Below are 15,302 nucleotides of genomic sequence, written 5' to 3'. Positions count from 1 at the left end.
TATATATATATATATATATATATATATATATATATATATATATATATATATATATATGTAAAATGCTAAAGTTGTTGATAAACAAGCAATTTTTTTAATAATTAAATATGGTCATTTTAAATGAATTATTATGATAATTTAAAATCAATTATTTGAAATATGTTTATTTTAATGTATAATTCTATGGCTGGATGTAATAAGGAGTCACTAAAAAAATACAAATAAAAATACAATTAATTCTGATGTTTTTAGCAAAATATAGTAAAAATTTATTTAGTTTATTTTTATTTTTTTTAATTAATAAATATATTTATTTTTAGGTAAAATAAACATAATAATACAATTTATCTCTAGTCTGGATGATTTAGTTCTTGTCATCATGAAAAAAGGCTGTCCTCACTCAGGTCCGCATGGAGCTCGGAGGGGGCGTGGCTTCCAGCTCCGGCTGAAAATCGGGAGATTTTTCGGGAGAATATTTGTCCCGGGAGTTTTTTTTTGGGAGAGGCGCTGAATTTCGGGAGTCTCCCGGAAAATTCGGGAGGGTTGGCAAGTATGCAATTAAAGCCCATGCCTTCCAGAATCGGCGTCTTATTTTGAAAAGCCCCGACAGGGCTTCCGTGGACGGTGAACCGAGACGATCCAGAGGCGACGCGCATCCTCACGCCAGCGACCCGAGCTTCGGCGCGTCCTGCATGTGCGTGTGCGTGTGCGTGCGCGTGCGTGCGAGCGGCAGCGTGCGTGATGCCCGCAGCAGCAGCAGCAGCAGCAGCGTCCTCATCCTCATCTTCATCCTCATGCCCATCATCCTCATCCTCATCCTCATCCTCATCATCACCATCTCCGGCGGAACTTTGGACTGAATAACGACGTCAGCTTGTTGAGCTTCTTTTTTTTTTTTTTTTTTTTTTTTCCTTTCTTTTTCTTTTTGGGGGGGGCGGGAGGGAGGGGGGGGGGTATCGATTTGTTTGGATGTGCCTCCTCGTCGCACCTTTTGCGGACACGCGGGAATTCACCTCGGCTTTGGCGCCATCGCCCCCGCGGGCGCGCGCGACATGCCGTTCGCCAAGAGGACGGTGGAGCCGCAGCTGCTGTGCCGACGTCACGTGTCGGACGACGAAGGCGCGATGCCCGACGACCTGAGCGGCGTCAGTCACGTGCTCCTGTCGCGGACCCTGCGCCACCTGTCCGACTTGGCGCGGCACGCCTGCTCCATGTTCCAGGAGCTGGAGGACGACATCGTGGCCGCGGACCGGAGGGTGCGCGCGCTCCGCAACAAGATCAAACGCATCCAGCGCGCCGCCGACGCCTTGGACCCCAAAAAGGAGGCCGTGCGTGAGTACACCACCGCGCGCACGCGCAAGCACGCGCCCGGCCCTACCGGGGCGTGCGCTTTTTGCGCGCACGCGCACCTCATGCAAAACGCGTGGCGTGAAATGCGATTATTCATCGCTGCCGCGGCGACCGTGGCGGGAATGTGCGAGCGCGCGCGCGCGCGCGTGGGGCGTGTGTTGCCGCTGCAATGGCGCCGTGACTGCGGGCTGCGTGCGCGCGCACGTGCACATGCGTGTCGGCTCACGCCGTCTCATGCGTGATTAAAATATCGCTCGACTGTTTTCTCGTGGGCGCGTGCGTGTGAGCGTGCGCGCGCGCGCGCACAGACGTTCCCGCCCTTCGCACGTGCAGCAGCTTGATGAAAATGAGTGAGTTGTTGCAGCTCTGCAAACAATCCATTCATCAATAGTTGATTTGTCTTGTACTCCTGCTGACTGCTTCTCAATCTCTTTCTCTCACGCCCCCCCCCCCCAGGGATATAGGTTCTCTCACGCCCCCCCTTAAGGGATATAGTTTTTTTCACGCCCCTCTTGGGGTTAATGTTAATTTATTATCTGTACGTGTCAAGATAGTTCTTTACTAACAATATAGATGTTATTATGTCATTGCCTTTTCCCCCCCAACACCTCGCACGCCCCCCCCCAACTTTCTCACAGTTAAATTTGACCATATCTTCACGCCCTCCGAAAGGAAAACATTTATTAATCTACCTTTTTTAATCTACATTTATTTATCTACCTGTACATGTCAATATGTACGCTATTGCATATTGTCTCTCATGCCCCCCCACCCCGAAGGGAATGTTTATCTAGTAATCTACCTGTACATGTCAATATATACGCTATTATGCTATTGCCTCGCACGCCCCCCTGAAGTGAATTTGTATTTATTTATCTACCTGTACGTGTCAATATATACACTATTACACTATTGCCTCTCACGCCCCCTGAAGATAATGATAATTTATTAATCTACCTGTACATGTCAATGTATACATTATTACACAATTGCCTCTCACACCCCCTGAAGGGAATGTTTATTTATTAATCTACCAGTATGTGTCAGTATATACGCTATTATGCTATTGCCTCTCACGCCCTCCTGAAGGGAATGTTTATTTATTAATAATCCACCAGTATGTGTCACTATATACGCTATTGCCTCTCACGCTCCCCGGAATGTAATGGTCATTTAGTAAGTACATGTCACTATATACACTATTATGCTATTGCCTCTCACACCCCCTGAAGTACATGTTTATTTATTAATCTACCTGTACGTGTCACTATATACGCTATTATGCTATTGCCTCTCACGCTCCCCTGAAGGGAATGTTTATTTATTAATCTACCAGTATGTGTCAGTGTATATGCTATTATGCTATTGCCTCTCACGCCCCCCTGAAGGGAATGTTTATTTATTAATAATCCACCAGTATGTGTCACTATATACGCTATTGCCTCTCACGCTCCCCGGAATGTAATGGTCATTTAGTAAGTACATGTCACTATATACACTATTATGCTATTGCCTCTCACACCCCCTGAAGTACATGTTTATTTATTAATCTACCTGTACGTGTCACTATATACGCTATTATGCTATTGCCTCTCACGCTCCCCTGAAGGGAATGTTTATTTATTAATCTACCAGTATGTGTCAGTGTATATGCTATTATGCTATTGCCTCTCACGCCCCCCCTTAAGAGATATCGTTTTTTTCACGCCCCTCTTGGGGTTAATGTTAATTTATTATCTGTACGTGTCAAGATAGTTCTTTACTAACAATATAGATGTTATTATGTCATTGCCTTTTTCCCCCAACACCTCGCACGCCCCCCCCCCCAACATTCTCACAGTTAAATTTGACCATTTCTTCACGCCCTCCGAAAGGAACACTTTTTTAATCTACCTTTTTTACTCTACATTTATTTATCTACCTGTACATGTCAATATGTACGCTATTGCATATTGTCTCTCATGCCCCCCCACCCCGAAGTGAATGTTTATCTAGTAATCTACCTGTACATGTCAATATATACACTATTACACTATTGCCTCTCACGCCCCCCTGAAGTGAATTTGTATTTATTTATCTACCTGTACATGTCAATATATACACTATTACACTATTGCCTCTCACGCCCCCTGAAGATAATGATAATTTATTAATCTACCTGTACATGTCAATGTATACATTATTACACAATTGCCTCTCACACCCCCTGAAGTACATGTTTATTTATTAATCTACCTGTACGTGTCACTATATACGCTATTATGCTATTGCCTCGCACGCCCCCCTGAAGTGAATTTGTATTTATTTATGTACCTGTACGTGTCAATATATACACTATTACACTATTGCCTCTCACGCCCCCTGAAGATAATGATAATTTATTAATCTACCTGTACATGTCAATGTATACATTATTACACAATTGCCTCTCACACCCCCTGAAGTACATGTTTATTTATTAATCTACCTGTACGTGTCACTATATACGCTATTATGCTATTGCCTCTCACGCTCCCCTGAAGGGAATGTTTATTTATTAATCTACCAGTATGTGTCAGTATATATGCTATTATGCTATTGCCTCTCACGCCCCCCTGAAGGGAATGTTTATTTATTAATAATCCACCAGTATGTGTCACTATATTACGCTATTGCCTCTCACGCTCCCCGGAATGTAATGGTCATTTAGTAAGTACATGTCACTATATACACTATTATGCTATTGCCTCTCACCCCCCCTGAAGTACATGTTTATTTATTAATCTACCTGTACGTGTCACTATATACGCTATTATGCTATTGCCTCTCACGCCCCCCTGAAGGGAATGTTTATTTATTAATCTACCAGTATGTGTCAGTGTATATGCTATTATGCTATTGCCTCTCACGCCCCCCTGAAGGGAATGTTTATTTATTAATCCACCAGTATGTGTCACTATATACGCTATTGCCTCTAACGCTCCCCGGAATGTAATGGTCATTTAGTAAGTACATGTCACTATATACACTATTATGCTATTGCCTCTCACACCCCCTGAAGTACATGTTTATTTATTAATCTACCTGTACGTGTCACTATATACGCTATTATGCTATTGCCTCTCACGCTCCCCTGAAGGGAATGTTTATTTATTAATCTACCAGTATGTGTCAGTATATATGCTATTATGCTATTGCCTCTCACGCCCCCCTGAAGGGAATGTTTATTTGTTTAATAATCCACCAGTATGTGTCACTATATACGCTATTGCCTCTCACGCTCCCCGGAATGTAATGGTCATTTAGTAAGTACATGTCACTATATACACTATTATGCTATTGCCTCTCACACCCCCTGAAGTACATGTTTATTTATTAATCTACCTGTACGTGTCACTATATACGCTATTATGCTATTGCCTCTCACGCCCCCCTGAAGTGATTATTTATTTATTAATCTACCAGTATGTGTCACTATATACAGTATTGTGCTGTTGCCTCTCACGCCCCCCAGAAGTTAATGTTTATTTAGTAATCTACCTCTATGTGTCAATATATACGCTATTGCCTCTCACGCCCCCCTGAAGTGAATGTTTATTTATTAACCTACCTGTCAATATATACATCAATTTAATTAAACTTTGGTTGACATTATTACACTTATGTGGGCCTTTGAGTGTATTCTGTGTGCCTGCATGGCCCCCTCTCGCCCCCTCTGCTGTCTTTCCTTCTTGTTTTACGCCCCCCGCCTACTCTGATGTCGACAAAATTAATATTTACACGTTTATTTTTGTTTTATTCCTCCCCCGCCTGCTCTGATGTCTACAAAATTAATAATCACACATTTATTTATGTTTTATGCCCCCCGTGGAGTGGAGTTTGCATGTTCTCCCCGTGACTGCGTGGGTTCCCTCCGGGTACTCCGGCTTCCTCCCACCTCCAAAGACATGCACCCGGGGATAGGCCCCTCCCACCTCCAAAGACATGCACCTGGGGATAGGTTGATTGGCAACACTAAATGGTCCCTAGTGTGTGAATGTGAGTGTGAATGTTGTCTGTCTATCTGTGTTGGCCCTGCGATGAGGTGGCGACTTGTCCAGGGTGTACCCCGCCTTCCGCCCGATTGTAGCTGAGATAGGCTCCAGCGCCCCCCGCGACCCCAAAAAAGGGAATAAGCGGTAGAAAATGGATGGATGGATGGCCCCCCCGTCTGCTCTGATGTCTCCAAAATTTATATTTACACGTTTATTTATGTTTTTCGCCCCCCCCGCCTACGCTGATGTCAACACAATTTATATTTACACATTTATTTATGTTTTGTGCCCCCCCGCCTGCTCTGATGTCAACACAATTTATATTTACACATTTATTTATGTTTTGTACCCCCCCCCCGCCTGCTCTGATGTCTATCAAATTAATCTTTACATGTTTATTTATGTTTTACGCGACCCGTCTGCTCTGATATCAACAAAATTAATATTTACAAATGTATTTGTTTTATTCCCCCCCCCCGCCTGCTCTGATGTCTACAAAATTAATATATACATGTTTATTTATGTTTTATGCCCCTGCCTGCTCTGTCTACAAAATTAATATTTACACATTTATTTATGTTTTATGCCCCCCGTCTGCTCTGATGTCTCCAAAATTTATATTTACACGTTTATTTATGTTTTTCGCCCCCCGCCTACGCTAATGTCAACACAATTTATATTTACACATTTATTATCTACATGTAAAGCGACTTTGGGCACTTAGAAAATATATATATATATATAAATCCCAGTTATTATTATTATTATTATTATTTATGTTTTGTGCCCACCCGCCTGCTCTGATGTCTATCAAATTAATCTTTACATGTTTATTTATGTTTTACGCGACCCCGTCTGCTCTGATATCAACAAAATTAATATTTACAAATGTATTTGTTTTATTCCCCCCCCCCCCGCCTGCTCTGATGTCTACAAAATTAATATATACATGTTTAATTATGTTTTATGCCCCTGCCTGCTCTGTCTACAAAATTAATATTTACACATTTATTTATGTTTTATGCCCCCCGCCTGCTCTGATGTCTACAACATAATATTTACATGTTTATTTACGATAGCATTGCGTGTTCCATTTTGTTAGCATTATGTGTTGATAGCATTGCGTGTGTATTTAGCATTGGATGTTGTTAGCATTGCGTGTTGATAGAATTGTGTGTTGTTAGCTTCACGTGTTGCCTCTCACGCCCCCCCTGAAGGGAATGTTTAGCATTGCATGTTGATAGAATAGCGTATTGTTAGCGTTACGTGTTGCTAGCCTTACGTGTTGTTAGCCTTACGTGTTGTTAGCTTTGCGTGTTGTTAGCTTTGCGTGTTGTTAGCTTTGCGTTTTGTTAGCTTTGCGTGTTGTTAGCTTTACGTGTTGTTCAATGTGCATCTGACACACTTTCACCTGTTTACACATCACATTATGACAATAATACATATACATATCATTATGATAATAATATTATAATAATAATATAATAATAATAATATAATAATAATAATATAATAATAATAACAAATATACATTAATATCATAATTATGATAATAATGATATAATAATAATTAATAATAATAATATTAACAATAATAATAATAATAATTAATATACATAATATAATAATACTATTAATAATATAATTTTAATAATATTACAACAATAATAATAAATATACATAATATGATAATAATAATATCCATCCATCCAACCATTTTCTTCCGCTTATCCGAGGTCGGGTCGCCCAGACTTCCCTCTCCCCAGCCACTTGGTCCAGCTCCTCCCGGGGGATCCTGATGCGTTCCCAAGCTAGCCGGGAGACATAGTCTTCCCAACGTGTCCTGGGTCTTCCACTTGTCCTCCTGCCGGTCGGACGTGCCCGAACACCTCCTGACCAGATGCCCGAACAACCTAATCTGGCTCCTCTTGATGTGGAGGAGCAATGGCTTTACTTTGACTTCCTATCGGATGACAGAGCTTCTCACCCTATCTCTAAGGGAGAGACCCGCCACCCGGCCAAGAAACTCATTTCGGCCGCTTGTACCCGTGATCTTGTCCTTTCAGTCATAACCCAAAGCTCATGACCATAGGTGAGGATAGAAAGGTAGATCGACCGGTAAATTGAGAGCTTTGACTTCCGGCTCAGCTCCTTCTTCACCACAACGGGTCTCTCCCTTAGAGATTGAGTGAGAAGCTCTGTCATCCGGGAGGAGCTCAAAGTAAAGCCGCTGCTCCTCCACATGGAGAGGAGCCAGATGAGGTGGTTCGGGCATCTGGTCAGGATGCCACCCGATCGCCTCCCTAGGGAGGTGTTTCGGGCACGTCCGACCGGTAGGAGGCCACGGGGAAGACCCAGGACACGTTGGGAAGACTATGTCTCCTGGCTGGCCTGGGAACGCCTCAGGATCCCCCGGGAAGAGCTGGACGAAGTGGCTGGGGAGAATCATCATCATCATCATAATTATAATAATAATAATCAGTCAAACATGTTTTAGTTGTTTAGTTGGTCCACAGTCGATTTACATTTGATATACAGTTGATTTATTTATCATTTATCTACAGTTGACCTACACTTGATCCACAGTTGATCTACAGTTGATCCACATTTGATCTACAGTTGATCCACAGTTGATATACAGTTGATCCACAGTTTATCCACAGTTGATCTACAGTTGACCTACAGTTGATCTACAGTTGATCCACAGTTGATCTACAGCAGATCTACACTTGATCCACAGTTGATATACAGTTGATCTACACTTGACCAACACTTGATCCACAGTTGATCCACAGTTGATCTACAGTTGATCCAAAGTTGATCTACAGTTGATCTACAGTAGATCTACAGTTGATCCACAGTTGATCTACAGTTGATCCAAAGTTGATCTACACTTGACCTACAGCTGACCTCCAGTTTATCCACAGTTGATCTACAGTTGATCCACAGTTGATCTACAGTTGATCTACAGTTGATCCGCAGTTGGTCTACAGTTGACCTACAGTTGATCCACAGTTGATCCACAGATGATCTACAGTTGACCTACAGTTTATTCACATTTGATCCACAGTTGATCTACATTTGATCCACAGTTGATCCACAGTTGACCTACAGTTGATATACAGTTGATCCACAGTTTATCCACAGTTGATCCACAATTGATCTACAGTTGATCCACAGTCGACCCACAGTTGATCTACAGTTGACCTTCAATTGATCCACATTTGATCCACAGTTGGTCTACAGTTGATCCACAGTTGATTCACAGTTGATCCACAGTTGATATACAGTTGATAAACAGTTGATATACAGTTGATATACAGTTGATCCACAGTTGATTCACAGTTGATCCACAGTTGATCCATAGTTGATCCACAGTTGATCCATAGTTGATCCACAGTTGATCCACAGTTGATCTACAGTTGATCTACAGTTGATCCGCAGTTGGTCTACAGTTGACCTACAGTTGATCCACAGTTGATCCACAGATGATCTATAGTTGACCTACAGTTTATTCACATTTGATCCACAGTTGATCTACATTTGATCCACAGTTGACCTACAGTTGATATACAGTTAACCCACAGTTTATCCACAGTTAATCCACAATTCATCTACAGTTGATCCACAGTCGACCCACAGTTGATCCACAGATGATCTACACTTGATCTACAGTTGACCTTCAATTGATCCACAGTTGATCCACAGTTGATATACAGTTGATAAACAGTTGATATACAGTTGATCCACAGTTGATATACAGTTGATATACAGTTGATAAACAGTTGATATACAGTTGATAAACAGTTGATTCACAGTTGGTCCACAGTTGACCCACAGTTGATTCACAGTTGATCCACAGTTGATCCATAGTTGATCCACAGTTGATCCATAGTTGATCCATAGTTGATCCACAGTTGATCCACAGTTGATCCTGGCCTAGTTTCCCATGAGCACGGAGACACTTGACACTTTCATATTTCACTTTCTGCACTTTGACGACACGAGTGACAGAAGGTTTGATTTAGCGTGTGAGAGCGACGGAGGAAGACAAAAGTGAAAAAGTGAAAATGAGGAATAATTGTGATTCTGCTGTGAACAGGAAGACAATTGTCAAAAAATCTGTGATTTTGTGAGGCGACTTAAAAGTTAAATGTTATAAAATAATGTGTTTTTTTAATATAATACAATATTACATGTTATGATTGTTAGCTTGGAGGCAACACATTCACTTCAACATGCTTGTACAGTATTGATCGATCATCCTGGGCGAGGTGGACGTTCCACTCTGAGATATAAATATTTTGTGCAACATTAATAGTACGACCGTCCTCAGCAAGTAAAGCAACAATGTGCACGGATTAGCAAAGTCATGTGACCTCTCAGCAGGGGATTATGAATGATGCACCTTTTTAGATCAAGTCATGTGACACACTTTGTTTCATTCTGCTAACTCAGCATTTTGTTCAACGTTACGCGACACCTCACTTTGGTGGTCAACAGCGGTGGTCAAATACGACTAGGCAGAATGATGAATATTTGGGTTTTGGAAGTTGCTCACATTCATGTTGTCTCTCACATGTGATACGTAAATGAGCCTTCACTCATGTGGGGAAGTCAGCCAGTCAGATGTGACACTAGTGTGTGTGTGTGTGCGTGCGTGCGTGTGTGTGTGTGTTTTATTTCTGCCCTTGTTGAGACATGAAGAAGGAAAAGTATCTTCCATATGAGGAGGTGTGAACAAGTGATGACATAAACATCAAAACGAGGGTGGTCCCAAAAAGGAGGGATTTTTCAAATTGACTGGGCGTCGCTTTTAAAAGTGCCCCCCCTCTGGCCAACATATGAAATAACAAGTGTGTGTAAGAAATTGAAATGCGCTCCCCTTTGGCCAAAATTAATATTAAAAAAATAAAATAAATATGTATATGCTGTAATAACTTCAAGTAAATAATGAAGATTCAAAACCAATTACAAACAAAAAAATAAATTAATTAACTAAAAGCAGTCTTTTTCTCACAATGTGTCGACTTTTTTCTTATAAAATTGGGAACAATTTCTCATATTCTTTCTGTTTCTGTAATACTGCAATATTTTCTCCTAAAGTTTAAATTTTTTAATGCAAAATGGTGACATTTGTCATATAAAATTCTGACTTTTATCACAATATTGCCAATTTGTTTTGTCGTTCTTATAAAACGGTGACATTTTTGGAGTAAAATGATGACTTTTGTCATCATTTTGCCAAATAAAATTCTGATTATTATTACAATATTGCCAAAAATTTTAAGTTTTCTTATAAAATTGTGACTTTTTTCGAGTAAAATGACGACTCTTTTCATAAAATTGCCAACATTTTAAGCTTTTCTTGTAAAATTGCGACTGTTGTTGAGTAAAATTCCAACTTGTATCATAATATTGCACACATGTTCACTTTTTCTTGTCACATTTTGACTTGCGTTGAGTAAAATGAGGACTTTTATTATAATACCGACAACATTCTAAGTTTTTCTTGTGAAATTGTGACCTTTTACTTGTGAAATTCCAACTCATTTTTCACAACAAGCTTTTTTATATGTGCATAGTATGTATATATTATTCATGTTGTAAATACACTTCTTTATATATCTAGAAAGGCTGGTCCTAAAGAGGGAGGCTTTTTTCTCCGGTCTCAAGAAGGTAACTAATGTGTGTGTGTGTGTGTGTGTGTGTGTGTGTGTGTGTGCGTGTGTGTGTGTGTGTTTTATTTCTGCCCTTGTTGAGACATGAAGAAGGAAAAGCATCTTCCATATGAGGAGGTGTGAACAAGTGATGACATAAACATCAAAATGAGGGTGGTCCCAAAAAGGAGGGATTTTTCAAATTGACTGGGCGTCGCTTTTAAAAGTGCCCCCCTCTGGTCAACATATGAAATAACAAGTGTGTGTAAGAAATTGAAATGCGCTCCCCTTTGGCCAAAATTAATATTAAAAAAATAAAATAAATATGTATATGCTGTAATAACTTCAAGTAAATAATGAATATTTAAAACCAATTACAAACAAAAAAATAAATTAATTAACTAAAAGCAGTCTTTTTCTCACAATGTGTCGACTTTGTTCTTATAAAATTGGGAACAATTTCTCATATTCTTTCTGTTTCTGTAATATTGCAATATTTTCTCCTAAAGTTTAAAATTTTTAATGCAAAATGGTGACATTTGTCATATAAAATTCTGACTTTTATCACAATATCGCCAATTTGTTTTGTCGTTCTTATAAAAACGGTGACATTTTTGGAGTAAAATGATGACTTTTGTCATCATTTTGCCAAATAAAATTCTGATTATTATTACAACATTGCCAAAAAAATTAAGTTTTCTTATAAAATTGTGACTTTTGTCGAGTAAAATGACGACTCTTTTCATAAAATTGCCAACATTTTAAGCTTTTCTTGTAAAATTGCGACTGTTGTTGAGTAAAATTCCAACTTTTATCATAATATTGCACACATGTTCACTTTTTCTTGTCACATTTTGACTTGAGTAAAATGAGGACTTTTATTATAATACCGACAACATTCTAAGTTTTTCTTGTGAAATTGTGACCTTTTACTTGTGAAATTCCAACTCATTTTTCACAACAAGCTTTTTTATATTTGCATAGTATGTATATATTATTCATGTTGTAAATACACTTCTTTATATATCTAGAAAGGCTGGTCCTAAAGAGGGAGGCTTTTTTCTCCGGTCTCAAGAAGGTAACTAAAATGTGTGTGTGCGTGCGTGCGTGTGTGTGTGTTTTATTTCTGCCCTTGTTGAGACATGAAGAAGGAAAAGTATCTTCCATATGAGGAGGTGTGAACAAGCGATGACATAAACATCAAAATGAGGGTGGTCCCAAAAAGGAGGGATTTTTCAAATTGACTGTGTGTCGCTTTTAAAAGTGCCCCGCCCTCTGGCCAACATATGAAATAACAAGTGTGTGTAAGAAATTGAAATGCGCTCCCCTTTGGCCAAAATTAATATTAAAAAAATAAAATAAATATGTATATGCTGTAATAACTTCAAATAAATAATGAAGATTTAAAACCAATTACAAACAAAAAATTAATTAATTAACTAAAAGCAGTCTTTTTCTCACAGTGTGTCGACTTTTTTCTTATAAAATTGGGAACAATTTCTCATATTCTTTCTGTTTCTGTAATACTGCAATATTTTCTCCTAAAATTCAAAATTTTTAATGCAAAATGGTGACATGTCATATAAAATTCGGACTTTTATCACAATATTGCCAATTTGTTTTGTCGTTCTTATAAAACGGTGACATTTTTGGAGTAAAATGATGACTTTTGTCATCATTTTGCCAAATAAAATTCTGATTATTATTACAATATTGCCAAAAATTTTAAGTTTTCTTATAAAATTGTGACTTTTTTCGAGTAAAATGACGACTCTTTTCATAAAATTGCCAACATTTTAAGCTTTTCTTGTAAAATTGCGACTGTTGTTGAGTAAAATTCCAACTTTTATCATAATATTGCACACATGTTCACTTTTTCTTGTCACATTTTGACTTGCGTTGAGTAAAATGAGGACTTTTATTATAATACCGACAACATTCTAAGTTTTTCTTGTGAAATTGTGACCTTTTACTTGTGAAATTCCAACTCATTTTTCACAACAAGCTTTTTTATATGTGCAAAGTATGTATATATTATTCATGTTGTAAATACACTTCTTTATAGATCTAGAAAGGCTGGTCCTAAAGAGGGAGGCTTTTTTTCTCCGGTCTCAAGAAGGTAACTAATGTGTGTGTGTGTGTGTGCGTGCGTGCGTGTGTGTGTGTGTTTTATTTCTGCCCTTGTTGAGACATGAAGAAGGAAAAGCATCTTCCATATGAGGAGGTGTGAACAAGTGATGACATAAACATCAAAATGAGGGTGGTCCCAAAAAGGAGGGATTTTTCAAATTGACTGGGCGTCGCTTTTAAAAGTGCCCCCCCTCTGGCCAACATATGAAATAACAAGTGTGTGTAAGAAATTGAAATGCGCTCCCCTTTGGCCAAAATTAATATTAAAAAAATAAAATAAATATGTATATGCTGTAATAACTTCAAGTAAATAATGAAGATGTAAAACCAATTACAAACAAAAAAATAAATTAATTAACTAAAAGCAGTCTTTTTCTCACAATGTGTCGACTTTGTTCTTATAAAATTGGGAACAATTTCTCATATTCTTTCTGTTTCTGTAATACTGCAATATTTTCTCCTAAAATTTAAATTTTTTAATGCAAAATGGTGACATTTGTCATATAAAATTCTGACTTTCATCACAATATTGCCAATTTGTTTTGTCGTTCTTATAAAACGGTGACATTTTTGGAGTAAAATGATGACTTTTGTCATACTTGCCAACCCTCCCGGATTTTCCGGGAGACTCCCGAAATTCAGCGCCTCTCCCGAAAACCTCCCGGGACACATTTTCTCCCGAAAATCTCCCGAAATTCAGGCAAAGCTGGAGGCCACGCCCCCTCCATCTCCATGCGGACCGGAGTGACGTGTTGACAGCCTGTTGTACATGCATATGTGACCCACCCATAATGTGTCACATTTTTGTGTTGATTTATTTATTTTATTTTGTGGTTTGAATTCGTTTTTTGGAGCTGTCATTACACATTTATCAGTATTCACATTGGTCAGTAGGGGGCAGTAGGGCGTTTCTTCCCAATTGATCACCTGCAGACCGGAAGTGTCTTGTAATTCTGATGAGAGCGACCAGTCTGTGAACAATTGAAACGTCCTGTGTGCTTTTTCCTCCTGTATAACAGGTTAGTTTTGGTGAATCAACTCACTGAATAATATCCATGTGATCTTTATAAGTTTAAGTACACATTCTGATGGCGGAGCCTAACTCTAAAGTGTTTGTGAGTTGTAGTTTGTATTTGTGAATGAATCCAGTGCACAGCTGCAGTAATCAATACAAAATGGCGACGTGAGTACGCAATGTTTATATAGGAACTTCTGATCTTAATTCAGACTCCCAAATTAGAACTCCCGTTTTCTTATTGATTTTATAATGTATATTTGTATAATGTGTGTGTTCTGAAATAGTGACAGAGAATAGAACAAGGATGGACAATTCAACCCTTAACTCAACAATGAGTAGAGGAGTGTTATGTGTGTGTATATGTGTAAATAAATGAACACTGAAATTCAAGTATTTCTTTTATTTATGTATATATATATATATATATATATATATATATATATATATATATATATATATATATATATATATATATATATATATATATATATAGTTAAAATTCACTGAAAGTCAAGTATTTCTTATATATATATATATATATATATATATATATATATATATATATATATATATATATATATATATATATATATATATATATGTCTTAATAAGGTTATCCAAAAAATAGTGCTCGATACCGTAGTAGAGCGCAATATATGTATGTGTGGGAAAAAAATCACAAGACTATTTCATCTCTACAGGCCTGTTTCATGAGGGGGGGTTCCCTCAATCATCAGGAGATGAAAAAATCTCCTGATGATTGAGGGAACCCCCCCTCATGAAACAGGCCTGTAGAGATGAAATAGTCTTGTGATTTTTTTCCCACACATATATATATATATATATATATATATATCTTAACCACGCCCCCCGCTCCACCCCGACCACGCCCCCCGCCCCCCACCTCCTGAAATCGGAGGTCTCAAGGTTGGCAAGTATGACTTTTGTCATCATTTTGCCAAATAAAATTCTGATGATTATTACAATATTGCCAAAAATTTTAAGTTTTCTTATAAAATTGTAACTTTTGTCGAGTAAAATGACGACTCTTTTCATAAAATTGACAACATTTTAAGCTTTTCTTGTAAAATTGCGACTGTTGTTGAGTAAAATTCCAACTTGTATCATAAT

At 38.5% G+C, this 15,302-nt stretch overlaps 1 protein-coding gene across 1 annotated transcript in view; it reads left to right on the top strand.

The window, feature by feature from the left end:
• Positions 1-969: 969 nt before the first annotated feature.
• Positions 970-15,302, top strand: part of nhsb (Nance-Horan syndrome b (congenital cataracts and dental anomalies)) — an 81,815-nt gene continuing 67,482 nt past the window's right edge. The window contains exon 1 of the mRNA XM_061974628.1: positions 970-1,332. Within this exon, the coding sequence (XP_061830612.1) occupies positions 1,053-1,332 (280 nt within the window). The 5' untranslated portion in view covers positions 970-1,052. The remainder of the gene's footprint in view (positions 1,333-15,302) is intronic.

The sequence above is a fragment of the Nerophis lumbriciformis genome, linkage group LG15, assembly GCF_033978685.3.
Source record: "Nerophis lumbriciformis linkage group LG15, RoL_Nlum_v2.1, whole genome shotgun sequence".
Lineage (NCBI taxonomy): Eukaryota > Metazoa > Chordata > Actinopteri > Syngnathiformes > Syngnathidae > Nerophis > Nerophis lumbriciformis.
The sequence above is the reverse complement of the archived record's forward strand: the minus strand, read 5'-3'. Positions and strand labels throughout refer to the sequence as shown.